Below are 27,566 nucleotides of genomic sequence, written 5' to 3'. Positions count from 1 at the left end.
CTCCACCTCTTGTGGAGGGCCTGACATCAGTCAGGCTTGCCTGCAGTTATCCGGAGGCCTAACCGTCTCCCTGTGATGCTGTGCTTCAGTGGTCACACTACTAGTCCGCCTTCGTGTTCCATCCTGTACACCTGGCTCTGCCTTTTAGATAGCAGTAGTCAATTAGTGAAAGTACTAAAAGTCTCTGATATGCAGAAATAATGGCGTAAGCTATCTCTCTCTCCCTCTCTCTCTCTGCCTCGGCTGCCAGGCAGGGAAGGGCCCCCTGTCCAGTGGACACGTGACCGACGTGACCTTACCTATCATTGGAGATGGCTCACTCTCCTTATCCTGCCCCTTTTGCTTTGTATCCAATAAATAACAGCGCAGCCAGACATTCAGGGCCACTGCCAGTCTTCGCGACTTGGTGGTAGTGGTCCCCCGGGCCCAGCTGTCTTTTCTTTTATCTCTTTGTCTTGTGTCTTTATTTCTACACTCTCTCGTTGCCACACACGGGGAGAGACCCACTGACCCTGTGGGGCTGGTCCCTACGAAAACCCACAACTTTTTGATCTCTGACTTGAAGTTTTTGTCTGTTTCTCCCCCTGCAGCATCTGATGCTGTTCAGATGCAGAGAGAGTGGAGCTTTGCGCGGACACACCCTCTGCTCACCGCACTGTACCGCAGGGTGAGTGGAGGTGGTATTAGACCTGCTTCTGAGCTTGTGGCGGGGGGATTAAGATCTGCTGAGTCCTTGTCATGCTGCCTGCCGTGGAGGGCACATTGAGAGGTTCAGGGATGTCTGGTGAGATGTGGCTGTCCTCATCGAGGCCACCACTCGGGTCAGGAGACTGAACTTGTCACTTGGGCCAAGCCCCTCCTCCTTGAGATAGGGAGAATTCTCTCCAACCAGGTGCTGGCCACTGTGAGGGGAGAGACTCCACAGTGTGAGCTGTCACAGCTCCATATGTTACCTTTGCAGTGGGAAGTGAGGGGGTTGCAGTGACCACCGGCTGGGAGGGAGGTGAGGGGTCATCTGTCCCACAGTGGTTTGCTTGGATATTGAAGGGAGCGGACGCTTTTATTTCAGCTCTTTGTGATGCTGAGTCCAGAGGAGTTGGTTGGCCATTTGCAAGAAGTTCTGGAAACGCAGGAGGTTCACTGGCAGCGAGTGCTCTCCTTTGTGTCTGCCTTGGTTGTCTGCTTCTCAGAAGCGCAGCAGCTGCTTGAAGGTGAGCTTTTACGAGGGCCCAGTGGTGCTGGTCAAGAGTGTGTGTAGGGAGGTGTGATTTGAGCACTGGTGTCAGCAGAGTCCCAGCTGACTGTGGGTGAGCCTCTCAATGAAGCCCTTCCCTACCTGCCCGGAACCTGCAGTGCCTCCTGTCGATGGAACGGCCTCGGACATTTCCATAAGCACTGACTGCTGCTCTGAGAGGCCAGAGTGTGCACCGCTGCTTCATTCAGGTCTCTAGTGGTTTCACTTGACATGCTGTAATTGCTGTGTAGTCTTTTAAAACTTGGTGTTTGGGTGTGCACAGTCTCCTTCTGGAATATCTGATCACCCAGCACAACTCACGTCATGTTCCTGCTGGCTGCTCTTGCCTTGCTGTGACTGTGTCATGGTTCTTAACTAGGCTGGGTGGCGCATTTGATGGCCCAGGCATTTGAGAGCTGCCAGCTGGACAGCATGGTCACTGCGTTCCTGGTTGTGCGCCAGGCAGCACTGGAGGGCCCCTCTGCGTTCCTGTCATATGCAGACTGGTTCAAGGTAAGTGACCTGCCAATCGGCTACCTAATACCTGATCTTCCCAGAAGGCCTGGGAGTGGGGACCATGCTGTCCCCACCTGACTCTATGTCATGTGAGTGAGCGACCTTGCTGTCAGCTTTGCCAAGTGGTCTTGGCAGATCTTCTCTGTGTGTACCGAGGAGCCTGGGTTCTCTCTGTCGGGGCCTCGGTGGATCTTCCTCTGCATGTGCCGAGGAGCCTGGGTTCTCCCTGTCGGGGCCTCGGTGGATCTTCCTCTGCATGTGCCGAGGAGCCTGGGTTCTCCCTGTCGGGGCCTCGGTGGATCTTCCTCTGCATGTGCCGAGGAGCCTGGGTTCTCCCTGTCGGGGCCTCGGTGGATCTTCCTCTGCATGTGCCGAGGAGCCTGGGTTCTCCCTGTCGGGGCCTCGGTGGATCTTCCTCTGCATGTGCCGAGGAGCCTGGGTTCTCCCTGTCGGGGCCTCGGTGGATCTTCCTCTGCATGTGCCGAGGAGCCTGGGTTCTCCCTGTCGGGGCCTCGGTGGATCTTCCTCTGCATGTGCCGAGGAGCCTGGGTTCTCCCTGTCGGGGCCTCGGTGGATCTTCCTCTGCATGTGCCGAGGAGCCTGGGTTCTCCCTGTCGGGGCCTCGGTGGATCTTCCTCTGCATGTGCCGAGGAGCCTGGGTTCTCCCTGTCGGGGCCTCGGCTCTTTCCCCTGGTTTCCGTCTCGCTTACTTGATGGAGCGTCGTGCTGTTTTTTATAAGAAAATCAGCGAAGTCAAGCCTGGACACCATAGTGAGACCTCATCTCCGCCAAAAAATAAAAATAAAAATAACTACGCAGGTGTGGTGGCAGATACCTGTAGTCCTAGTTACTCAGGAGGCTGAGACGCGAGGATTACTTGAGCCTGGGAGATCAAGGCTGCAGTGAGCTGTGATTGCACCACTGTACTCCAGCCTGGGTGACAGAAGGAGACTCCATCCCAAAAAGAAAAAAAAGAAAATAAGTGAAATCAGGAAAGGGGGGACACAGAAGTGGATGCTGCTTTTTGCAGAATATACAATGTCTCTTATTTTCCCTTTTCTTTTTTTTTTTTTTTTGAGACTGAGTCTTCCTCTGTCGCCCAGGCTAGAGTGCAGTGGTGCAGAAAGTTCACCTCAGCTCACTGCAACCTCCGCCGCCCAGTTTCAAGCGATTCTCCTGCCTCAGCCTCCTGAGTAGCTAGGATTACAGGTGCGCACTACCACACCCAGCTCATTTTTGTATTTTTAGTAGAGACAGGGTTTCACCATGTTGGTCAGGCTGGTCTCTAACTCCTGACCTCATGATCCGCCCACCTTGTCCTCCCAAAGTGCTGGGATTACAGGCATGAGCCACCGCGCCCGGCCTTTCCTTTTTTTTTTTTTTTTTTTTGAGGCGAAGTCTCATTCTGTCACTCATACTGGAGTGCAGTAGTGCGACCTCGGCTCACTGCAACCTCCACCTCCTGGGTTGAAGCAATTCTCCTGCCTCAGCCTCCCTAGTAGCTGGGGTTACAGGCGTTCGCCACCACACCTGGCTAATTTTTAGTAGAGACGGGGTTTCATCATGTTGGCCAGGCTGGTCTCAAACTCCTGACCTTAAGTGATTCGCCTGCTTCGGCCTCCTAAAGCGCAGGGATTATAGGCATGAGCCACCGCGCCCAGCCTTGCGTCTCTAATTTTCACGTAAGTCCTGAAACGAGTACTTCACTTCTTCAGCGCTATCACATATTCATCCTTTTTCTTTGGAACATACACAGTGTTGTCTCTGACAGAAGTTTATGCAGCTGTTCCTGAACCTGAATGGGCATTAGACTCGCCTGGAGGGGGCTTTGGAAATAAAGATTGCAGGGCCCATTTCAGACTACTGAGTCTGAGCTCCTGAGACCTCAGGGATGCCTGGGCAACCCCTGTGAAAACCCCCAGTTCATGTCGGGAGTTGGGTGTATTTGAGATATCAACTTTGAAGGGCCACCATGGTTTCTCTTTTAGTGCTTGTGAGTAAAGTTTCCATTTGAAGAGCTAATTTTTTGTAGAAGTTTTGGGTTCGGGCCAGGTACAGTGGCTCATGCCTGTAATCTCAGCACTTTGGGAGGCCTAGGCAGGAGGGTTGCTTGAGCCCAGGGGTTCAAGATCAGCCTGGGCAGCACAGTGAGACCCCCGTCTCTACAGAATGTAACAATTAGCTGGGTGTGATGGTAAGCACCTGTGGTCCCGGCTACTTACAGGCTGAGGCAGGATGATTACTTGAGCCGAGGAGGTTGAGGCTGCAATGAGCTGGGATTGCATTATTACACTCCAGCCTGGGAGACAGAGCAAGACTCTGTCTCAAAAAAAAAAAAAAAAAAAAAAAAAAGGATTGAGTTTGCCATCACCACCTTGGTGAAGTAGTTGCCTCTTTGTAGGAGTCTCAGCTCCCTGAAATTTTAAAGCGCTGTGGTGCCTGCATCGCCATCATGGCTGCTGGTGCCTGCTCCTCCCCAGGGCCTTCTGAGGAAGTGAGGCTGCACAGCAGGCTGAGCCGCATCTGTTTGTGTTGGGAGAAGGTGGTGATTGGTGCAGTGTCAACTCACTTTTATTCCTTAAAGTTCCTTCTCACGTGCCCTCAGGCTCTCCCCAGCTCTGCCCAGTTGGCCTGGGGCTTCCACTAAACTAAGAGGAGAGGCATTTGCTCTGTCCTTCGTGAGGCGCTGAGAGATTTGTGCCAGAATCCACCTGGTGCTCTTGGTTCAGGAGTTGATGGGTCTCCCAGGGCCGTGGCTCAGGTGTCTCCCCAGGCCGTGGCTCAGGTGTCTTCCAGGGCTGCTTTTTCTTCGGTTCCGGAGGCGACAGTTGGGAGAGGAATACTCTGAAGTGCTGTGTTGATGGTGTTTTGGTTTTGTTTGCTTTTCTTTTACCTTTTCAAATCAAGTTTATCAAAATATAGTTTAAATAAAATAATGAAAGGTATCCAATTTAAGTGTACCATTAAATGAGGTTTTTTGTTTGTTTCTTTTTGTGTTTTCTTTTAAGAGACTGGGTGTTGCCCTGTTGCCCAGGCTGGAGTGCAATGGCATGATCATAGCTCACTGCAGCCTTTACCTCCTGGGGTCAAGCAGTCCTCCTGCCTCAGCTTCCAGAGTAACTGGGACTACAGGTGTGTGCCACCACACCCAGCTAATTAAAAAAATTTTCTTTGTAAATACAATGTCATACCGTGTTGCTCAGGCTGGTCTGATTGCTGGCCTCATGTGATCCCCCCACCTTAACCCCCGAAGTACTGGGATTACAGGCGTGAGTCACCATGTCCAGATAGTTAGATGGGTTTTGATAAATGTATATATGCATATTCAGGGTTTGAACTCTGTTTTTGTTATGTTTTGTTTTGTTTTTGAGGTGGAGTCCCCCTCTGTCACCAGGCTGGAGTGCAACTCCCACCTCCTGGGTTCAAGAAATTCTCCTGCCTCAACCTCCTGAGTAGCTGGGACTACAGGTGCCCGCCACCACACCTGGCTAATTTTTGTAATTTTAGTAGAGATGGGGTTTCACTATGTTGGCCAGGATGGTCTCGATCTCTTGACTTCGTCATCCGCCCCACTTAGCCTCCCAAAGTGCTGGGATTACAGGCGTGAGCCACCGTACTTGGCCTGAACATCTGTTTTAATTTTTACTTTTCAGGGCAAATACCAGCACTGTGGGAGGACGAGGTGGGCAGATCGCTTGAGCCCAGTAGTTCAAGACCACCCTGGGCAATGTGGCAAAACCCCATCTCTAGCAAAAATACAAAATTTAGCTGGTATGGTGGCAGGTGCCTATAATCCCAGCTACTCAGGAGGCTGAGGCAGGAGAATCACTTGAACCCGGAACATGCAGGTTGCAGTGAGCCAAGATGGGACCGTTGCACTCCAGCCTTGGCAATGGAGCAAGACCCCATCTCAAAAAAAAAAAATTTTGTTTTACTTTTAGGAAATGTTAATATAAATAGACCAAATGATTGCGAATTTGAGCACTTTGGGGTAATTAATATAATTCTCAGCATATCACATTATGTAGTTAAATGTAATTTGTGGGGGGTTTTTGTTTTTTTTTTGAGGCAAGGTCTCTGTTCTGTCTCCCAGGCTGGGATGTGGTGGTGTGATCATGGCTCACTGCAGCCTCAACCTTCCAAGCTCAAATGATCCTCCCACCTCAACTTCTCGAGCAGCTGAGACCGCAGGTGTATGTCACCACACCTGGCTAATTATTAAAAATTTTTTTGTGGACATAGTATCTCACTATGTTGCCCTGGCTGGTCGTTTTTTTTTTTGTTTTTTTTTTTAGATGGAGTTTCATTCTTGTTGCCCAGGCTGGAGTGCAGTGGTGTGACCTTGGCTCACGGTAACCGCCTCCCGGGTTCATGCCATTCTCCTGCCTCAGCCTCCTGAGTAGCTGGGACTACAGGCGCCTGCCACCACACACAGCTAATTTTTTGTATCTTTAGTAGAGACAGGGTTTCACCGGGTTAGCCAGGATGGTCTCGATCTCCTGAACTCGTGATCTGCCTGCCTCGGCCTCCCAAAGTGTTGGGATTACAGGCGCGAGCCACCGTGCCCGGCCGTCCTGGATGGTCTTGACCTCATGGGCTGAAGTGATCTTCCTGCCTCAACCTCCCAAAGTGTTGGAATTACTGGAGTGAGCCACTGCACCCAGCCATTAAGTGTAATTTTTTTCAAAAATAACAAACAGAACTGCCTTTTATCTCAGCAACTCTAAACATGGCTGCTGTGACCCCAGGTCTGGCTTGCGTGTGTCACTTAGGTACTTTAAAGAAATGCCTTTGGTGACGGGTCAGGACTGTTCCTTGCTGCAGCCAGTGATCACCCAGCTCACTGTTAATTGAGTGAACGTTGCCAAGAGACAGGAGCAGTTCCGTTGTGGATGGCTGAATGGAGGGTAATAAGGCATGGTGTGCTTGGTGGGAGAATTTAAGGTTGAAACTGGGTGCTGATGTTTTGAGAAGGGAACCCTTGAGTGGTCTCAGGTTTTATTTAAATTTTTAACTGACAAGTATTGAGCTGCTTTCCTGGTATTTGGCACAGATAGTTCATGTCTCTGAGCTTTGTTTTTCCGTGACTCTGTCCCTCTCAGAGACATTTGACAAGTGTTACCAGCATTTTCCCCTTTTTATCTAATGGCTTTTTGGGTCTGTCTGCATGATGATAACATTCAAAAGAATTTACACATGGTCAGGCGTGATAGCTCATGCCTATAATCCCAGCACTTTGGAAGGCCGAGGCGGGTGGATCGCTTGAGGTCAGGAGTTTGAGACCAGCCTGGCCAACATGGCAAAACCTCATCTCTACTAAAAATACAAAAATTAGCTAGGTCGGACGTGGTGGCTCATGTCTGTAGTCCCAGCACTTCGGGAGGCCAAGGTATCACCTGAGGTCAGGAGTTCGAGACTAGCCTGGCCAACACGATGAAACCCTGTCTCTACTAAAAACACAAAATTAGCCAGGCATGGTGGTGCACACCTGTAATCCCAGCTACTCAGGAGGCTGAGGCAGGAGAATCGTTTGAACCTGGGAGGCAGAGTTTACAGTGAGCCGAGATTACGCCACTGCGCTCCAGCCTGGGCGACGGAGTGAGGCTTTGTCTCAGAAAAAAGGAAAAAAAAAAACGGGCTTGGTGGCGCGTGCTTGTAGTCCCAGCTACTTGGGAGGCAGCGGTGGGAGAATCACTTGAACCCAGGAGGCAGAGGTTGTGGTGAGTCCTGATTGCACCATTGCACTCCAGCCTGGGTGACAGAGCGAGACTCTCTCAAAAAAAAAAAAAAATAGCTGGGAGTGGTGGCAAATGCCTGTAATCTTAGCTACTAGGGAGGCAGGAGAATTGTTCAAACCTGTGGGGCGGACGTTGCAGTGAGCCAAGATGACGCCACTGCACTCCAGCCTGGGCGACAGAGCGAGACTCTGTCTCTAAAAAAAAAGAATGTACACAATTTTGCATGCTTTCAGAAAGACCAAGGTGAGCCTTCAGTTCAAGCTGGAGTTCAGGTTTCCTGATAGATGGGGTAGATGGTAACTCACTGAGGTTTCATCAAGATGTCCTGTGGTCTCACGTGGGGTCAGGGTGGCAGGAGCTCGTGTGGTTTTGCAGGTAAGTGGTTCAGTGTTCACAGAGGTCCACATTCTGTCTGCAGGTTCACTATGATGCGTTCAGGGCCATGCCCATTTAAAATCTCCGTCCTTCCCTGACTCACTGCAGCCCCAGGACTTTGCTGCAGCCCCGCTGCGTTCCTGGAAGGGTTTGCTCATGTTCCTCGCTTGCTCTGCTAGGGTCTTGCAGCTTCATTGTCTGAGGGGTGGCCCTCCTTGGCCTGTGTTCCTTATCCACCTCTCTTGCAGTGATCTGTCCACTGATGGATGAGGTTAGAAGTTAAAGTGTGTTCAGAAGTGGCTTCATCCCACAAAATCAATTTGTTTGCTGTGCACAAACACTTCTTAGGGCATTTAGCAAATTGTACTCCTAAGGATCCAAAAAGGATCCCATAGTTAGTGTTTGTTATAGCTAATGATTTTTAACTTTTTTTCTTCGAATAACTTTTAGATCGTCTCTTCAATCAAAGTGCAGCCATGACATCTGTAAATGTATGAACCGCAATGAGTTTTTGGTGTTTCTCTTTTTTCCTTTCTGTTTAGGAGGCCGACTAGAGCAGCCGCCCGGACACTGCCTAGGTGGGCTTCACACTCTTCTCTCCACACAGGACACTGCCTAGGTGGTGCAGCCGCGCCTGGCTGTCCTGGGCTTCACGCTCTTCTCTCCACACAGGACACTGCCTAGGTGGTGCAGCCGCGCCTGGCTGTCCTGGGCTTCATGCTGTTCTCTCCACACAGGACACTGCCTAGGTGGTGCAGCCGCGCCTGGCTGTCCTGGGCTTCACGCTCTTCTCTCCACACAGGCCTCCTTTGGGAGCACGCGAGGCTACCATGGCTGCAGCAAGAAGGCACTGGTCTTTCTGTTTACGTTCTTGTCGGACCTCGTGCCTTTTGAGTCTCCCCGGTACCTGCAGGTGAGAAGCTGGCTGCCACATCCATGATTTCTGGTGCTTCTGCTCACCTGCTCAAGGACTGCCTTGGTCTCCCCAAGAGCCTCCTGCAGATCTGCTCTGAGCCTCTCAGCCAGGCCCTTCCCCTTCCCCAAGCAGTTTATGGTGAAACAACACAAACATTGCAACTGGGGGTGTCCATGTGGACACACAGTGAGTGCGTGTGTGCCAGTAATGGCAAATGCTAAGAAACGCTTCTCATCTAGGCCAAGGAGGTGGGTAGATACATTATGTCACTGTTCAGTCTCCCTCAAAACAGTGAGCAGGTCTGAGTGGTGACATGGAGAGATGTTCTCAGCACCCAGTTACGCAGGAAGAGCAAGTTGAACTGCAGTGAGGGTTTTAGGATCTCATTTTTGCTTTTTTTTTTTAAAAAAAATTTCATGTGGTTTTTTTTTTTTTTTTTTGAGACAGTCTCACTCTGTCGCCTAGGCTAGAGTGCAGTGTTGCCATCGTAGCTCACTGTAGCCTAGACCTCCCAGGTCAAGCAGTTCTCCCACCTCAGCCTCCTGAGTAGTTGGGACTACAGGTGCGTGCCAGCAAACCTGGCTGTTTTTTCTTTTTTTCTTTTTTTAGTACAGATGGGGTCTTGCTGTGTGGCCCAGGCTGGCCTTGAACTGAGGTCAAGTGATCCCTCCGCCTTGGCCTCCCAAAGTTCTGGGATTACAGGCGTGAGCCACTGTGCCCAGCTTGACCCTCGTCTTTTAAGAAAATTGACGGGGCGCAGTGGCTCACACCTGTAACCCTGCACTTTTGGAGGCTGAGGAGGGCAGATCACTTGAGGTCAGGAGTTCGAGACCAGCCTGACCAATGTGGAGAAACCCCCTGTCTACTAAAAATACAAAATTAGCTGGGCGTGGTAGCGCATGCCTGTAGTCCCAGCTACTCGGGAGGCTGAGGCAGGAGAATCGCTTGAACCTGGGAGGTGGAGGTTGCAGTGAGCTGAGACCACGCCATTGCGCTCCAGCCTGGGCAATAAGAGCAAAACTCCCTCTCAAACAAACAAAAAAAAACACGCTATGTCCCCTCTTTCCCCTTTGAGCAGGAAGCCAAAGGCATGGAGCTGCAGGCGGGCCGGGGCCGGTTCCTGCTGCTGCTGCTGCTAGGATTGCACATCCCTGGTTCCCCCAGTGAGCCACGCCCTGGACTTGCAGGACCAACTACATTAGAATTTCTTCATTTTTCACCTGGGGAAACAGGCTTCTATTGTGGTTTTTTTTCTTTCTTTTTTTTTTTTTGGAAACGGAGTCTCGCTCTGTCGCCCAGGCTGGAGTGCAGTGGCGTGATTTCGGCTCACTGCAAGCTCCGCCTCCTGGGTTCCCACCATTCTCCTGCCTCAGTCTCCCGAGTAGCTGGGACTACAGGTGCCCGCCACTATGCCCGGCTAATTTTTTTGTATTTTTAGTAGAGACGGGGTTTCACCATGTTAGCCAGGATGGTCTCCATCTCCTGACCTCGTGATCTGCCCGCCTCAGCCTCCCAAAGTGCTGGGATTACAGGTGTAAGCCACCGCGCCCGGCTTGCGTTTTAATTTTACTAATGGTTTGCTTTGCATACTCATAAGTCTGTAAAGGGCTGTGTTTCTCTACTCAGCACTGTGGATGTTGGAAGTGAATTGTGGCCTCCCTGGAGTCCCGGGCAGTTCCCAGACTAACGGTGCTGCACTCTGCCCTGTGTCCTCAGGTGCACATTCTCCACCCACCCCTGGTTCCCAGCAAGTACCGCTCCCTCCTCACAGACTACATCTCATTGGCCAAGACACGGCTGGCTGACCTCAAGGCAAGCTGCCCCTCCATGCCCACTCCTCACACCTGTCCCAGCAGACACTGCTTTGTTTTCTTGTTCTCATTCTGTCTCTTCTCTGAAGGTTTCTATAGAAAACATGGGACTCTACGAGGATTTGTCATCAGCTGGGGACATGACTGAGGTAATGTTGCCTGAGCCCTGCAGGGTCTCAGCCAGTCACGCCCACCATGCAAAGGTCCAGTTTCCTTTGACTCTTCAGTTGAGTTTTTCAGCCTTCCCAGTCTCATGTCTGGTCTTGCCTTGGGCACAGCTGGGGGCGAGGCTCTGAGGGCCTTTGTATTGCCTTCCCACCTTGTGTGTGTTCGCAGCATTAGCATGGAAAGGGTTACTGTGTCGGGGAACGAAGTGCCTCAGGCTGCAGTAAATTTGTCCTTTTAGGAGATCTTGGTTCATGTGGGGTTGAATGGAGAGGTGGTTGGTCATGTTTTTCTCTGAATCACAGAAAAGTGTTAACTTTTTTTTTTTTTTTTTTTTGGAGACGCAGTCGTGGTCTGTCACCAGGCTAGAGTGCAGTGGCGTGATCTCGGCTCACTGCAACCTCTGCCTCCTGGGTTGAAGTGATTCTCCTGCCTCAGCCTCCAAAGTATCTGGGACTACAGGCGTGCACCACCACGCCCGACTAATTTTTTTATTTTTTTAGTAGAGACGAGGTTTCACCATGTTAGCCAGGATGATCTCGATCTCTTGACCTCGTGATCCACCTGCCTTGGCCTCCTAAAGTGCTGGGATTATAGGTGCGAGCCACCGCGCCTGGCCAAGTGTTAACTATTTTTATAGCAGCCAAATGTCAGATGGTCGTGTGATGTGTGTGGGTCACTAATGAAAACATTCTTTTTTTTTTTTGAGATGGACTCTTGCTCTGTCGCCCAGGCTGGAGTGCAGTGGCGCAATCTCGGCTCACTGCAAGCTCCGCCTCCCGGGTTCACGCCATTCTCCTGCCTCCCGAGTAGCCTATAGTAGGCCTACAGGCGCCTGCCATCATGCCTGGCTAATTTTTTGTATATTTTTAGTAGAGATGGGGTTTCACCATGTTAGCCAGTATGGTCTTGATCTCCTGACCTCGTGATCCGCCCGTCTCAGCCTCCCAAAGTGCTGGGATTACAGGCATGAGCCACCGTGGCTGGCCTAATGAAAACATTCTTTTTACTTTTTTTTTTTTTTTTTTGAGACGGTGTCTTACTCTGTCGCCCTGGCTGGAGTACAGTGGTGCGATCTCGGCTCACTGCAAGCTCTGCTTCCCAGGTTCACACCATTCTCCTGCCTCAGCCTCCCCAGTAGCTGGGACTACAGGCAGCTGCCACCATGCCCAGCTAATTTTTTTGTATTTTTTTTAGTAGAGATGGGGTTTCACCATGTTAGCTAGGATGGTCTCTATCTCCTGACCTCGTGATCTGCCCGTCTTGGCCTCCCAAAGTGCTGGGATTACAGGCATGAGCCACCGCGCCCGGCCCATTCTTTTTTTTTTTTTTTTTTTTTGAGATGGAGTCTCGCTCTGTTGCCCAGGCTGGAGTGCAGTGGCACAATCTCAGCTCACTGCAAACTCTGCCTTCCGGGTTCATGCCATTCTCCTGCCTCAGCCTCCCGAGTAACTGGGACTATAGGCGCCCGCCACCACGCCCGGCTAATTCTGTGTGTTTTTAGTAGAGATAGGGTTTCGCTGTGTTAGCCAGGATGGTCTCGGTCTCCTGACCTCATGATCCGCCTGCCTCGGTTTCCCAAAGTGCCGGGATTACTGGCGTGAGCCATTGCGCCTGGCCCTCCGTTGTTTACTTTTTAAGACCTTTTTATTTTAAAGTTACGAGTTACTGAAGAACACTTATAGGTGACATTAAAGTGTTAGGTGAAAATATTTAATACAATTTTCCATTTATAATTTATTCCTATTTATAAATTACTTTTTTTTTTTTTTTGAGGGGGAATCTTGTTCTGTTGACCAGGCTGAAGTATAGTGCTGTGATCACAGCTCAGTGCAGCCTCAAACTCCTGGGTTGAAACGATCTTCTCACCTTGACCTCCTGAGTAACTGGGACTACAAGCGTGCGCCACCATGCCTGGCTGGTTTCTAAAATTTTTTGTAGACATAGGGTCTCCCTGTGTGGCCCAGGCTGGTCTTAAACTCCTGGACTCAAGTGATCCTTCCGCCTCGGTCTCCCAAAGTGCTGGGATTACAGGTGTGAGCCGCCGCGCCTGGCCTCAGAATTTTTTTTTTTTTTGGTGCAGGGACTTCCCCTGTTGCACAGGCTGGAGTACGGTAGCACCATCATGGCTCACTGGAGCCTTGATTTCCTGGGCACAGGCAATCCTTCCACCTCCACACCCTGAGTAGCTGGGGCCACTGGCTCGTGCCTCTATACCTGGCTAATGTATTTGTATTTTTAGAGATGAGATGTCATCATGTTGCCCAGGCTGGCCTTGAACTCTTTGGGCTCAAGCAGTCTGCCCCGCTTAGCCTCTCAAAGCACTGGGTTTATAGACATGAGCCATGGCACCCAGCCCTCGTAATTTTTTTTAATCTCAAAAATTAAGTCTCTACCCCTTCCCACCTAGAAATCTTTACTTTCAACTCTTTCCTAGAGGCAGGAAAGAGGCTCATGGCAGGCTCTCAGCAGAGCTGAGCTCTCGAGGAGGGCTCACATCACCGGGTCTGAGCCTTGTGCGTGTAGAGGTGGCAGTGTCATCCTCCCCTGTCGTGCTGGTATTTGGGACATTGTGGAGTGCTCCAGGGACCCTGCTGTGCGCACACCATGTGGGCCTTTACCTTTAATGTGTACAGAGCCTTTCAACAAGGAAGCACAGGTTGAGTGTGGCCTTCACTGCTCACTTTCTTTTCTTTAAAGTCCTCTGTTCTTTTTCCCTTCCTCCCTGTATGGGAACCAGCCCCACAGCCAAGCTCTTCAGGATGTTGAAAAGGCCGTCATGGTGTTTGAGCATACGGGGAAAATCCCAATCACCGTCATGGAGGCCAGGTAGGCTGGGCTGCCCAAAGGGCCGCTGGCAGCTGCAGTGTGTGCAGACTCCGCTCTGATGCCTGCAGGGTGTGCAGACTCCACTCTGATGCCTGTCAGCGTCTGGGGCTCTTTGGAGTGTGTCCCAGTTCTGCCCAGAGCCGCATGGGGCAGGTTGGCCACTGTCTATTCATGGAGAGACAGGAGTCAGGGCTGTAAATCGAGGATCCTGCCGTTAGGGGATATGGGGTGAGGTCAAGAGCTGTGCATTTGCTGTGAAACATATTTTCCTCTGTAAAAGCAGGTGATGCCCCTCCCGTGCTGAAGCAGCCGACAGGAACTGCTGACTGGGGAGTTTGCAGTGGGAGGGAAGACAGTGGGGCCATGACGATTTTTTTTATCAGTGCCTTCTTTGTGGCCAATATGGAGTCAGTAACAGAGCTGAATAGCAACAGCTCAGCTTTATTGAATTTGGTGCGATCCCAAAACATCTTCAATTCTGGTGGTTAGGCATGTGGATGAGCTGATTGCGGCTCCCAGGGTTTTGAAATTAGCTCTAGGGAAATTGCCCCAAATGGACCTTACATGGTCCTCGTGGCCTCAGATTGATCCAGGCTCCACGTTCAAGCCCAGGGAGCAGGCCGAATGTGGTCCTGATTGCCGTGGACTCAGGGCTGGGCTAGCACGGCCTGCCCTACACATGCCTTGTCCCAGAACTGTGCACAAGAAGACTTCATAATGCATCGTGGCTTTGGAATAAGCCCTCGCAGTTCACTCTCTGAAACACCAGTCACTGTCTGTGGGAATTGCCTTCTCGCTGCACTCACCTATGCACTGTCTGCTTCTCTGTGTTGCAGCATATTCAGGAGGCCTTACTACGTGTCCCACTTCCTCCCTGCCCTGCTAACACCTCGAGTGGTCAGTATGCGTCTCCATGAGTTTGTAACCAGTTGTGTACAAAGCAAGGACTTTCCTTGTCAGCCTCTCACAGGTCTCTTCTCTTCCCACAGCTCCCCAAAATCCCTGACTCCCGTGTGGCATTTATAGAGTCTCTGAAGAGGTATGCAGCAGTGGCTAGAAGGGGATGACTGTGCTTCCAGGTTTCTTCTGACAATGCGAAGAATTGTGGATCTTCTGTAGAGAAATTTGTTTGATCACTAATGTGTTTTATTTGTAAAATATTGGCTCCAAAATTAGTTGGTTCCTTTTTTTTTTTTTTTTTTTTTTAGTTGGAGTCTCGTTCTGTCACCCAGGCTTGGAGTGCAGAGGTGAGATCTCGGCTCACTGCAACCTCCACATCTTAGGTTGAAGCGATTCTCTTGCTTCAGCCTCCTGAGTAGCTGGGATTACAAGCCTGTGCCTGGCTTTTTTTTTTTTTTTTTTTTTTTTTTTTAGATGGAGTCTCGCTGTGTCGCCCAGGCTGGAGTGCAATTGCCTGATCTCGGCTCACTGCAAGCTCTGCCTCCTGGGTTGGAGCAATTCTCCTGCCTCAGCCTCCTGAGTAGCTGGGATTATAGGTATGCACCACCATGCCCTGCTAATTTTTGTATTTTTAGTAGAGACAGGGTTTTGCCATGTTCGCCAGGCTGGTCTTGAACTCCTGAGCTCAGAAGGTGATCCACCTACCTCAGCCTCCCAGAGTGCTGGGATTACAGGTGTCAGCCACCGCTCCTGGCCTTTTTTTTTTTTTTTTTTTTTTTTTTGAGATGGAGTCTCACTCTGTTGCCCAGGCTGGAGTGCAGTGGTGCGATCTTGGCTCACTGCAACTTCCACCTCCTGGGTTCAAGCAATTCTACTGCCTCAGCCTCCTGAGTAGCTGGGATTACAGGTGCGCACCACCACGCCTGGCTAATGTTTGTATTTTTAGTAGAGACGGGGTTTCACCATGTTGGTCAGGCTGGTCTTGAACTCCTGGGCTCAAGCGATCTGCCCACCTCAGCCTCCCAAAGTGCTGGGATTACAGGTGTGAGCCGCCGCACCCGGCTGCATCATTCTTCAGTGAAAGAAAATGTTTCAGTATATAACGATTGTGCAAAGAGGAGAACTGAAGGAAAATCAAAGAGAGCTCTGGGAAAGCCTCATGCTGCAGAACTTTAGAGTAGACCTGGAAGTTTATTGTTTAGAATAATAAGGTATCCTTGGATCACTTACATTGCAGGCTTCTAGTAAGAAAGTTGGTTGGTATCACAAAGGTCACCCTTGGAAGAAATAGGAAAGTATAAGTCCTATATTCCAGCAAAATTTATAAAGTTCTGAGACCTGTAAGAAGATAAAAAACACAACGAGCCTTTTTTTTTTTCTTTTTTTGTATTTTTAATAGAGACGGGGTTTCACTATGTTGGCCAGACTGGTCTCAAACTCCTGACCTTGTGATCCACCCGCCTCGGCCTCCCAAAGTGCTGGGATTACAAGTGTGAGCCACCATGCTCTGCAAAAATCATTTTTTAAATCTTAAAATAAGTTTATTCTCTGGGATCCTTTCATTTGTTTTGAGACAGGGTCCCACTCTGTCATCCAGGCTGGAATGCAGCGGTGCAGTCATGGCTTACTACAGCCTTGACCTGGGCTTCAACAATCCTTCCCCCTCTGCCTCCCAAGTAGCAGGGTCTAGAGGCGCGCTCCACCACACCCAGCCAGCCTTGACCTCCTGGGCTTCAGCAATCCTTCCCCCTCTGCCTCCCAAGTAGCTGGGTCTAGAGGCACGCTCCACCACACCCAGCCATTTTTTAAATGCTTTGAGGACACGGATTTTTGCTGTGTTGCCCAGGCTTATCTCTATCTCTTGGCCTCAAATAATCCTCCTGCTTCAACTTCCCAAGGTGCTGGGATTACAAATATGAGCCACTGCACCTGGCTTACCCTTTATCATGTTAAGAAAGTTCCCTCTTACTAATTTGCTAAGGATTTTTAGCATGAACTAATGCCTTTTATTTTTTTTTATTTATTTATTTTTTGAGTCGGAGTCTCGCTCTGTCACCCAGTCTGGAGTGCAGTGGCGCAATCTCGGCTCACTGCAAGCTCCGCCTTCTGGGTTCACGCCATTCTCCCACCTCAGCCTCCCAAGTAGCTGAGACTGCAGGCGCCCGCCACCACGCCCGGCTAATTTTGTTTTTGTATTTTTAGTAGAGACGGAGTTTAACTGTGGTAGCCAGGATGGTCTCAATCTCCTGACCTCATGATCTGCCTGCCTCAGCCTCGCAAAGTGCTGGGATTACAGGCAGGATCCACCGCGCCTGGCCCAATTTTGCATATTTTTAATGAGACGAACTAAACATTTTTCTTAGTATTATTCATTAAAATTAACAAAAATTCATGTTTTGCCGGACGCAGTGGCTCACGCCTGTAATTCCCAGCACTTTGGGAGGCTGAGGCAGGTGAATCACAAGGTCACGAGTTCGAGACCAGCCTGGCGAACAGGGTGAAACTCCGTCTCTACTAAAAATACAAAAAATTAGCTGGGCGTGGTGGCAGGCGCCTGTAATCCCAGCTACTCGGGAGGCTGAGGCAGGAGAATTGCTTGAACCTGGGAGTGGAGTTTGCAGTGAGCTGAGATTGCACCACTGCACTCCAGTGTGGGTGATAGTGGGAGACTCTGTCTCAAAAAAAAAAAAACAAAAAAACCGAAGATTCATGTTTTGAATTTGGAAATTACCAAAAATTGTATGAGAGAAATAGAAATAATTTATAATTTCACTGCCTAGGGATAATCAATGGTGGTATTTTGTGGTCTAGCTTTTTAGATGTTAATATATGATTAATATGATACATTTTGAAACAGTGCTATTTAAATCTATATATATATTTTAATCTTTTTTTCTAAAAACAGGCTCATACTGTACACAGTATTTATAATTTATTTAAATTTAATATGTTTTTATTTTATAATAGATTTGGGGATTGTAATCTTGAATTAATTTAAACTATAGCTGACTTAATTGTATTGTTTTCCTGTGATCCAGAGCAGATAAAATCCCCCCATCTCTGTACTCCACCTACTGCCAGGCCTGCTCTGCTGCTGAAGAGAAGCCGGAAGGTAAGTTCCTGGGCTGCTTGTCCCCTCTGGGACTTGTGCTTTTCCATTTTCCTGACCTTGAGCGTCTGTTGTGCTACACCACCTGAGTGAGCTCAGGGATGGCTGTGCCAGCTCAAGCCGGTGTTGTGGGTACAGGGTCCACTCACCATGCTGACGCCCAGGGCCAGCCATGGCACAGACTCTTACCTGGAGGTCCTGAAGAATCACTTAGCACCTTCTGGAAAGGAGTGTGTGCAGTGCACAGCCCCACTTTGTCACTCGTCATTTTTCTGTGGGCCGCACTGAGGTGTGTTTGTACAGGCTTCAGACTCGGGTGCTCTCTCAGCGGCCACCTTGGGGCCTACAGCACTGGCTCGAGCCTGTTGTAGGGAGTGTCACGTAGCACTTTTCTGTTGCGCAGTTCAGGTAGGAGTAGAAGTCAGGCTCTTTTGGCCTCTAGTGAGCAGTGGTGCAGCTGTCAGTCAGATCTACGCCCTCATTGGGAATCCGTGAAAGGCCGCAGTCGGGCAGCAGTGGGAGATGCCATCATGAGGCTGGTTTTTCTTGCAGTGTGGCTTTATCTCCAGCAGAAGCCAGCACCTCCCTGTGGGAGCCGCTCTGAGCTGAGGGCGTAGATCTGAGGCTGCTGCTTCCCTGTGGGCTTTTTTTTTTTGAGACAGAGTCTCACTCTGTGGCTGTGGACTGCAGTGGTGCGATTTCAGCCACTGACACCTCTGCCTCCTGGGTTCAAGCAGTTCTCCTGTCTCAGCCTCTGTAATAGCTGGGATTACAGGCGCGCACTACTACGCCTTGCTAGTTTTTGTATTTTTAGTAGAGATGGGGTTTTGCCATGTTGGACAAGCTGGTCTCGAACTCCTGACCTCAAGTGATCCGCCTGCCTCGGCCTTTCAAAGTGCTGGGATTACAGGCATAAGCCACCGTGCCCAGCCCCCTATGTGCTCTTCTAGATCCCTTCCACCTGCAGGGCCAGGGAGGCTCGATGAGCCTTTTTTTTTTTTTCCCGAAATGGAGTCTTGCTCTGTTTCCCAGTCTGGAGTGCACTGGCGCGATCTCAGCTCACTGCAAGCTCCGCCTCCCAGGTTCATGCCATTCTCCTGCCTCAGCCTCCCTAGTAGCTGGGACTACAGGCGCCCACCACCACGCCTGGCTAATTTTTTGTATTTTTAGTAGAGACACGGTTTCACCATGTTAGCCAGGATGGTCTCAATCTCTCAATCTCCTGACCTCGTGATCCACCTGCCTCGGCCTCCCAAAGTGCCGGGATTACAGGCATGAGCCACCGCGCCCGGCCAACCCACCCTGAGAGCATGACCTCTCAGTTGTGCTGGTGATGCCACAGGGGCTTCAGGGCTGTGTACCCTGTGGTGTGAGGCATTTGCTTCTCTTGAGAGGTGTCCTCCTTCCCCCAGGATCCTCCTTCCCCTGGGGTTCACTTGTTCTTAGCTTTTAGTGGCTTCCAGAATGGTTTCTAATCATTTGTCTGATGAGGCTTACGCACAGACTCCTAGAGCCTATGATTTCTAGAGCCTGTGATTTCTGGTTTCATTTTGGCTGTGACTGCATAGCAGTGCATTTTCATGCTTGTGTCTTCTCCAGCAACCCCAGAACTTGAAGGTTTTTTACTTTAAAAACATGCAGCGTATCTTCCTTTTTATATTGAAAGTGGTGGCCGGGCGCAGTGGCTCACGCCCGTAATCCCAGCACTTTGAGAGGCCAAGGCGGGCAGATCACGAGGTCAGGAGATCGAGACCATCTTGGCCAACGTGGTGAAACCCCGTCTTTACTAAAAATATAAAAAATTAGCTGGACATGGTGGTGCATGCCTGTAGTCCCAGCTACTCGGGAGGCTGAGGCAGGAGGATGGCTTGAACCGTGGAGGCAGAGGTTATAGTGAGCCGAGATCATGCCACTGCACTCCAGCCTGGTGACAGAGCAAGAGTCCATCTCAAAAAAAAAAAAAAGATTGAGGAACCAGGGGACTAAATGGTCACCCATCCGTGATCCTGTCCCCACCCTCGCCAGCCCCCGACCCCGACCCTCATTGTTTTCCTCCACATGTATGCTTCTCACAGTGGTGGAGTGGTATTGATGGTGCACACAGAACCACTTTTTTTCTTAAACTTGTTTATAAATGTAATTTTTTATTAAACTTGTTTATAATGGTAATTTTCGATGTGGTGGCATCCAGCATCAGGGAGAACACCTCATTTACCTCCTCAGAGACTCCCAATCCCTCCGTCTGCCACACGCAGCAGCTTGGAAGTTCACAGCTCTGTATTTGACTGTGTGAAGTTTCTTGTTTTTGCAGTGAAGAGTCCTGTTGAGTGTCTTTCCATCTGGTCTCCTCCTCCTTCTCACAGATGCAACCCTGGGAGTGAGGGCAGAATCCAGCTCTGCTGAGGAGCCCCTGGGACAGCTCACAGCTGCACTGGGAGAGCTGAGAGCCTCCATGACAGACCCCAGCCAGCGTGACGGTGAGGATGGATGGGAGCTCACGCCGTGTCTCATGTGTGCAGCCTGTGGTTGGAGCTCTGTGGCTGGGCCATTTTCCCCGTAGTGACATCAGGCTGGTGTGTCTTCCTAGTAGTCCAGTAGTTGGTGGTAAAGATTAACCTCGGGCTGGCGGGTGTGGAACCTTTTTTGAGACAAGGTGGAAGGCTAGTCGTACTCAAGCTGTCACAGACCCTTGGCAGAAGGTGGATATTCTGCTAGTTGCATCTGAGTAGGACGGATGATGATGGAGAAGAAAACGCATGACTAGGATGCCTGTTTTCCCTCATCCTGCCTGCCGGAGTCGATGTCACATCAGACACAGGGTCTCTGCCCTGTGATCCTTCTTCCATGTGACGGTTTTCTGTAAAATCCAGAGTAAGAAATGTTCATCTGTGGATTGAGAACATGCAGTTTCTTTTTTCTTTTTTTTTTTTTGAGACAGAGTCTCACTCTGTCCTCCAGGCTGGAGTGCAGTGGCGCCATCTCGGCTCACTGCAACCTCTGCCTCCTGGATTCAAGCGATTCTCCCGCCTCAGCCTCCCAAGTTGCTGGGATTACAGGTGACTGCCCCTATGTCTGGCTAATTTTTTGCATCTTTTAGTAGAGATGGGGTTTTACTATGTTGGCCAGGCTGGTTTTGAACTCCTGACCTCAGGTGATCCACCTGTCTTGGGCCTCCCAAAGTGCTGGGATTTCAGTGTGAGCCACTGTGCCCAGCCTACATGGAGGCAATTTTTTTTTTTTTTTTTTTTTTTTTTGAGACGGAGTCTTGCTCTGTTACCCAGGCTGGAGTGCAGTGGTGTGATCTCAGCTCACTGCAAGCTCTGCATGGAGGCAATGTTAACACAACTTTGTTAGCACTAGCTGGGGCTGCAGCGCCTCGACGGTCTTCACTCAGACCAAGTGCGCCAATTCCTGAGTGCAGCCTTCCAGTGATTCAGTGATGTGCTTGTGCAGAATGTGGTACGTGGGGACATGGAGGAAAAGTTCCAGTGCTTAAGCAAGAGGTTGATAATGTCAGGTGAGTCCTGTTTCTAAAAGCAAAGCGGTTTTCACCTTTAAATGATGTAGTTGGGCTGTGTGTGGCCTATTACCCTGGGCCAACACGGAACCTCTGGCATGCGCTTAGACAGATGTGGTGTCTGGAGGGCTGGCATGGGATTTCAGACGGGGAGCATAAAAAGTGGAGGTTCGTGTCGGTGAATGAACATATCATCGCTTCTCAGCTAATCAGGAAAAGGTAGTGGATGGCGTCTGGCCCCATTTGCCATGACACATGCTGCATCACAAGGCTGCAAACCCTGCGGGGCGAACAAACACTGGTGTTCAGCACCTGGCTGGGGGATATGTGCAGTCAGCAGGATCCGTGGAATCGCACTTGACGGGAGGCGGAGCTCTCTAGGCCGCAGCTGCATCCCTCCTTTCGGTGTTCCTGTCATCCCTAACTAGTTTCTTCCTTTGCAGTTATATCGGCACAGGTGGCAGTGATTTCTGAAAGACTGAGGGCTGTCCTGGGCCACAATGAGGATGACAGCAGCATTGAGATATCAAAAATTCAGCTCAGCATCAACACGCCGAGACTGGAGCCACGGGAACACATGGTAGGTGTGGGGGCTCAGAACACAGCAGGGTGTCTTCACCATTTTCCACCAGGCAGAGGTATTAGAGGCATGGAGCCTTCTCTCAATTTCTGTTTGACTTGCTCAGTTATGGTATCAGATGTTCCAGGGCCGGGCAGCAGTCTTCCAGGGTCAGCCGCCCTAATCTGTTTGTGTATGAAGAGCTCGTTTTACATTTTATTTATTTATTTAATTTTGGAGACAGGGTCTTGCTTTGTTGCCCAGGCTGGAGTGCGGTGGTACAATCATGGCTCACCACAGCTTTGACATCCTGGGCTCAAGTGATGCTCTTGTCTCAGCCTCCCAAGTAGCTGGGACTACAGGCGTGCATCACCACACCAGGCTAATTTTTGTATTTTTTGTACAGATGGGGTTTCTCTGTGTTGCCTCGACTGGTCTAGAAGTCCTGAGGTCAAGTGATCTGTCTGCCTCAGCCTCCCAAAGTGTTGGGATTATAGGCGTGAGCCACCGCACTTGGCCTCTTTTTTTTTTTTTTTTTTTTTTTGACTGAGTCTTCTCTGTTGCCCAGGCTGGAGTACGCGATCTTGGCTCACTGCAACCTCCGCCTCCTGGGCTCAAGCAGCTCTCCTGCCTCAGCTTCCTGGGTAGCTGGGCTTACAGGTGCGCACCACTACTCCCAGCTAATTTTTGTATTTTTAGTAAAGACAGGGTTTCATCATGTTGACCAGGTTGGGCTTGACCGCCTCTTTAGTACATGTGACAGAGGCTGTTTCTGGCCCCAGAACCTAAGATATTTTTCTGGCCCCTTACACACAAGGTTTGCCAGTCCCGCCTACTGCTGTAGAATTTTGTGGTTGGCGATTACATGAGGGCTGCTGTTCCCAGGATTGGGGAATGGGGGCCCTGGGCACCAGTTTGCATTGTAATGTGCCCTCCAAACAAGCCTGTTTTGGAGTTCTGTTTGCAAAGCAGAATGGCAATGTCTGTGGCGGGAGCGCTGGCCGGCTTCCTTCCTGATGCTCCCGTCCCCAGGACACCGCGCTCATGAGAACCATGTCTCTGCAGGCTGTGGACCTCCTGCTGACGTCTTTCTGTCAGAACCTGATGGCAGCCTCCAGTGTCGCTCCCCCGGAGAGGTGTGAAGGCGTGGGCAGCTCCCTGGGTGGTGGGGCTCCTCTGGGTGCCACCTCTTGCTGGGCCAAGTCTGCAGGCCAGGGACGCATGAGCTCGTCTCCGCAGGAGCCCGCGGCGGTGCTGAGTTTCATCAAATAGGACGCAGCAGAAGTCGGGAAGCACTGCAGATGATGGGTTGTCTTCCAGAAAGACCGTTGTTTTGGGGAACAGCTTGGCTCTTTCTTCGGCCGCTGGTGCTTGGATTAGCTGTTGGAGGGATGTGCAGGACTGAATGGCTAGTACTGATGGTTTCACGGTTGTCTCTGCAGGCAGGGCCCCTGGGCTACCCTCTTCATGAGGACCATGTGTGGACGTGTGCTCCCTGCAGTGCTCACCCGGCTCTGCCAGCTGCTCCGTCACCAGGTGAGGCTCTCCTTCACGGGGGCCACCCTTGGGGGCCCACTCTGAGGGCCAGGCTGCTGCTTCCCAGCTTGTCTTCAGTGCCCTGGAAAATTCCAGCTGGGAAGAGGGCAGTCTGCTCTGCCACCCTTGTTCTCGTTGCAGGGCCCGAGCCTGAGTGCCCCACATGTGCTGGGCTTGGCTGCCCTGGCCGTGCACCTGGGTGAGTCCAGGTCTGCACTCCCGAAGGTGGATGTGGGTCCTCCTGCACCTGATGCTGGCCTTCCTGTCCCTGCGCTCTTCGACAGCCTCCTGACCTGTAGGACAAGGGATTCCTTGCTCTTCTGCCTGAAGTGAGCTCTTCTTTCACAGTCGCGTCTTCTCTCCTCTCTCTAGAAAAGTGACACATGCTCGTTTGATAAAATTAGAAGAGACAGACATGCAGATATACCACCCAAAGATAACCACTTTTTCGCATTTTGATGTATATCCTTCCAGAATTTTATCTGTCATTTGTTTATAATATGCGTGCGTTTGTTTCTTTGTTCATAAAAATGAGATCATATTATACTAAACTGCTGAAATTAATAGTAGATAGTAACTGTCTACATCGTTAAGCATTCTTTGATGTCCTGGTGAGAGCTGCTTTGTTTTGTGTTGGGGTTGTCTGGCCCTTGGTTGGACCAGCTCCCTCTGGTCAGGTTCTTCAGCACCCCACGGTGAGCAGCTTCCCAGTGTGTACACCTCGGGCTGTTTCTCTAGGGCTCAGCAGATGGGGCCATGTGCTGAGGTGAGGAAGGACCCTGTGGTCAAGAATGGTTTGCTCAGGGCCTCAAGGGCTCCCTGCAGCTGCCACGCAGAGGCGGAAGCCAGGACAGAGGGCTGGAAGACTCCGGTGGGAGTTGCTGGCTGGGGCTTGGCTTGCAGCTTCTGGTCTCTTGGGCAGAGGTAGCCCAGGTCGGGACAGAGCCCTGTTGCGATGCCGGAGACCCTGTGCAGGAAAGGGGAGAGCTGACGTTATGACAGGGTCTGAACAACAGAGAACTTAGAAGAGGCCCAAGAAATGTACGTGGAGCAAGGAGAGGGAGTCAGATGGCAGCTGCGTGGATCCCACACCTCAGACATGGGCCTCGGGGAGCAGGCACTCAGTACTCCGGGGATACAGAGTCCCTCCCAGGCGCTTGGCCACACCAGACAGTCCCCACTTGCCCCAGGCCCCAAACACTGAGTACTGGGTGTTGGCATGAGAGGCACATGGCCGATGGAGAAGTTGGGAGCTGGTGAGGAGGGAAGCATCCAGGTGGCTTGGGGGAGACAGGGCCATCCCCTGTTAGAAACACAGAGATGCCTCAGGATATATATCCAAGTGAAGAAAGCAAAATACTGAACTCACTCTCAGATGCTACTTTTTGCACAAGAAAGGGAGAATGAAATATATATTTGGTGTGTGTGTGGTTGTTTTTTTTTTTTTTTTTTTTTTTTGAGACAGAGTCTCACTCTATCGTCCAGGCTGGAGTGCAGTAGCGTGATCTTGGCTCACTGCAACCTCCGCCTCCCGGGTTCAAGCAGTTCTTGTGCCTCAGCTTCCTCAGTAGCTGAGACTACAGGTGTGCACTACCATGCCCAGCTAATTTATGTATTTTTAGTAGAGATGGGGTTTTGCCACGTTGGCCAGGCTGGTCTTGAACTCCTGACCTCAAGTGATCTGCCCACCTCAGTTAGGATTACAGGCAAGAGCCTCCACGCCTGGCTCAAATATGTATTAGTAAAACAGAAATATTAGAACTCTAAGAACACCACGACAGTGCTTGACATTTCCATCACCTCATGGAATCTCATTCTGAGCTTCCTGGGTTACAAGGCAGAATTTTTCATGAGTATTGCTGTAGGTATGTTGAGTAAATGACACAGGTCTCGCTGTGTCCCCCAGGCTGAAGTGATCCTCCCACCTCAGGCTCCCAGTAGCTGAGACCACAGGTGTATACCCACACACCCAGCTAGTGAGAGATGGGGTCTCACTGTGTTGCCCAAGCTGGTCTTGAACTTCTGGGTTTAAGTGATCCCCTGAGCTGTGATTGTGCCACTGCACTCCAGCCTGGGCATCAGAGTAAGGCCCTGTATCAAAGAAAAAAATAAACCAAGGGCTGGGCTGGGCATGGTGGCTAACGCTATACTCCCAGCACTTTGAGTGGCTGAGGTGGGCAGATCACTTGAGGTCAGGAGTTTGAGACCAGCCTGTCCAACATGGTGAAACCCCGTCTCTACTAAAAAAATTAAAAACTTGACTGGTTGCGGTGACTCATGCCTGTAATCCCAGCATTTTGGAGGCCGAGGTGGACAGAGCACGAAGTCGGGAGATCGAGACCATCCTGGCTAACACGGTGAAACCCCGTCTCTACTAAAAATACAAAAAATTAGCTGGGCATGGTGGCGGGCGCCTGTAGTCCCAGCTACTCGGGAAGCTGAGGCAGGAGAATTGCTTGAACTCGGGAGGCAGAGGGTGCAGTGAGCCTAAATCGCACCACTCCACTCCGGCTTGGCAACAGAGCAAAATTCCATCTCAAAAAAAAAAAAAGCACTAACAACAACTACAACAGAATTAGCTGGGCATGGTGGGAGATGCCTGTAATCCCAGCAACCTGGGAGGCTGAGGCAGGAGAATTGCTTGAACCCAGGAGGCAGAGATTGCAGTGAGCCAAGGTGGTGCCACTGCACTCCAGCCTGGGTGGCAGAGCAAGACTCAGTCTCACAACAAACAAACCAAAAAACCAAGGACCAATGCTCAGGCCATCCAGTTCAGAATGCACTAAATTCAGTTTTGTGAAATTCAAAGTAACTTTTTCGTTCATCCCTTATTTTGTATGGATTACATTTATATGTTATAATTTCTGTTTTCAGATTTTGTACAGCGGCAATTTCTTACTCTCTGTGCAAGTTTTCTTCCCAGTCACGAGATACTTTGTGCAGCTGCTTATCTCCAGGCCTTATTAAAAAGGTAGGTTCACTCATTTCCTATTTTTCCATTCTGCCGTACGTTTCAGGTTTACGCAGCTTTCGGATCGGAAGGCCGAGGTCTGCTGCCGCTTTGTGCCCATCTCAGGGGCAGCTCCTGTGTCAGGCTGGCTGTCATGGGGCAGCTCCTGAGTCAGGCTGGCTGTCACGGCCACCTCTGCTGTCTGCTTGGGCAGCCTGACTGCTGAGCGCTGCCTTTCCTTGTGTTCTCTGAGTGTAAAGTGAAGTTGTGTGAAGACAACTACAAGTCTGTGGTTGTAATCAAATAGATGTTGGTATTTATAGGATAGATGAATTAAAAGATCAGTATTCATAATAAGTATCTTTCCCTGGAAAGAAGAATTCTTATTGTTCTCATCTAGTAAATGTTCCTTACATTGTTCGCACAAAGGAATTTTTTTTTTTTTTTTTTTGAGATGGAGTCTTGCTCTGTCGCCCAGGCTGGAGTGCAGTGGTGCAATCTCAGCTCAGTGCAACCTCCACCTCCTGGGTTCAAGCAGTTCTCCTGCCTTAGTTTCCCAAGTGGCTGGGATTATAGGCACGTGCCACCATACCCGGCTAATTGTTTTGTATATTTTTTAGTAGAGATAGGGTTTCCCCATGTTGGCCAGGCTGGTTTCGAACTCCTGACCTCAAGTGATCCACCCGCCTTGGCCTCCCAAAGTGCTGGGATTACAGGCGTGAGCCACTGGCGCCTGGCCCAGACAAAGGAATTTAAAGATGAGCACTGGAAACCCTGAATGTCAAAAGCAAAGGTGAAATGGCACTGCAAACCAGTGTTGTCCTTTTATAGGATTTTAATGAACGTCTCGTGTATAAAATAGTGGTTTTCAGGCTGGGCACGATGGCTGACACCTGTAATCCCAACACTTTGGGAGGCCGAGGTGGGTGGATCATGAGGTCAAGAGATTGAGACCAGCCTGGCCAACACGGTGAAACCCTGTCTCTACTAAAAATACAAAAATTAGCCCAGTGTGGTGGCGCACGCCTGTAATCCCAGCTACTTGGGAGGCTGAGGCAGGAGAATCCCTTGAACCAGGGAGGCAAAGGTTGCAGTGAGCCGAGATTGCACCGCTGCACTCCAGCCTGGGTGACAGAGCGAGACTCCACCTCAAAAAAATAAAAAAAATAGTGGTTTTCAATTGCAGGCTTCACATTAGAATCAACTGAGAAGCTTTTGAAACTGCAGATTCCTGGCCCCTTTCCAGATAAATGAAGTCAGAATCTGGGAGCAGCCCCTGAGGATCCAGGGTGCTCGTATTTCCAGTTATTTCCTCTGAGGAACTTTGTCCCTGGTGCCAAGTTTTTAAAGAAAACATGGAGTTTGAGCTTAGGAGAGGGCAGCATGGTCCCCACCCAGCGTGCTGAGCAGG

General features: G+C 50.4%; 1 protein-coding gene across 10 annotated transcripts in view; it reads left to right on the top strand.

The window, feature by feature from the left end:
- FANCA (FA complementation group A) overlaps positions 1-27,566 on the top strand; it is a 79,771-nt gene that overhangs the window by 25,865 nt on the left and 26,340 nt on the right. For 8 of the 10 annotated variants that reach the window (XM_063654605.1, XM_063654602.1, XM_063654604.1 and 5 more), the window contains 16 exons: positions 591-667; positions 1,070-1,211; positions 1,614-1,747; positions 8,666-8,776; positions 10,496-10,591; positions 10,680-10,739; positions 13,496-13,584; positions 14,421-14,481; positions 14,574-14,623; positions 17,523-17,596; positions 19,957-20,070; positions 21,554-21,690; positions 22,702-22,805; positions 23,112-23,205; positions 23,347-23,534; positions 26,080-26,176. In XM_063654605.1, coding sequence (XP_063510675.1) covers positions 591-667; positions 1,070-1,211; positions 1,614-1,747; positions 8,666-8,776; positions 10,496-10,591; positions 10,680-10,739; positions 13,496-13,584; positions 14,421-14,481; positions 14,574-14,623; positions 17,523-17,596; positions 19,957-20,070; positions 21,554-21,690; positions 22,702-22,805; positions 23,112-23,205; positions 23,347-23,534; positions 26,080-26,176 — 1,628 coding nt within the window. The remainder of the gene's footprint in view (positions 1-590; positions 668-1,069; positions 1,212-1,613; positions 1,748-8,665; positions 8,777-10,495; positions 10,592-10,679; positions 10,740-13,495; positions 13,585-14,420; positions 14,482-14,573; positions 14,624-17,522; positions 17,597-19,956; positions 20,071-21,553; positions 21,691-22,701; positions 22,806-23,111; positions 23,206-23,346; positions 23,535-26,079; positions 26,177-27,566) is intronic. The other 2 variants (XM_054455462.2, XM_063654601.1) reach the window with 1 other exon arrangement.

This window comes from Pongo pygmaeus, chromosome 18, assembly GCF_028885625.2.
Source record: "Pongo pygmaeus isolate AG05252 chromosome 18, NHGRI_mPonPyg2-v2.0_pri, whole genome shotgun sequence".
In the NCBI taxonomy this organism is placed as follows: Eukaryota; Metazoa; Chordata; class Mammalia; order Primates; family Hominidae; genus Pongo; species Pongo pygmaeus.
This window is presented reverse-complemented; position numbering and strand designations above follow the sequence as displayed.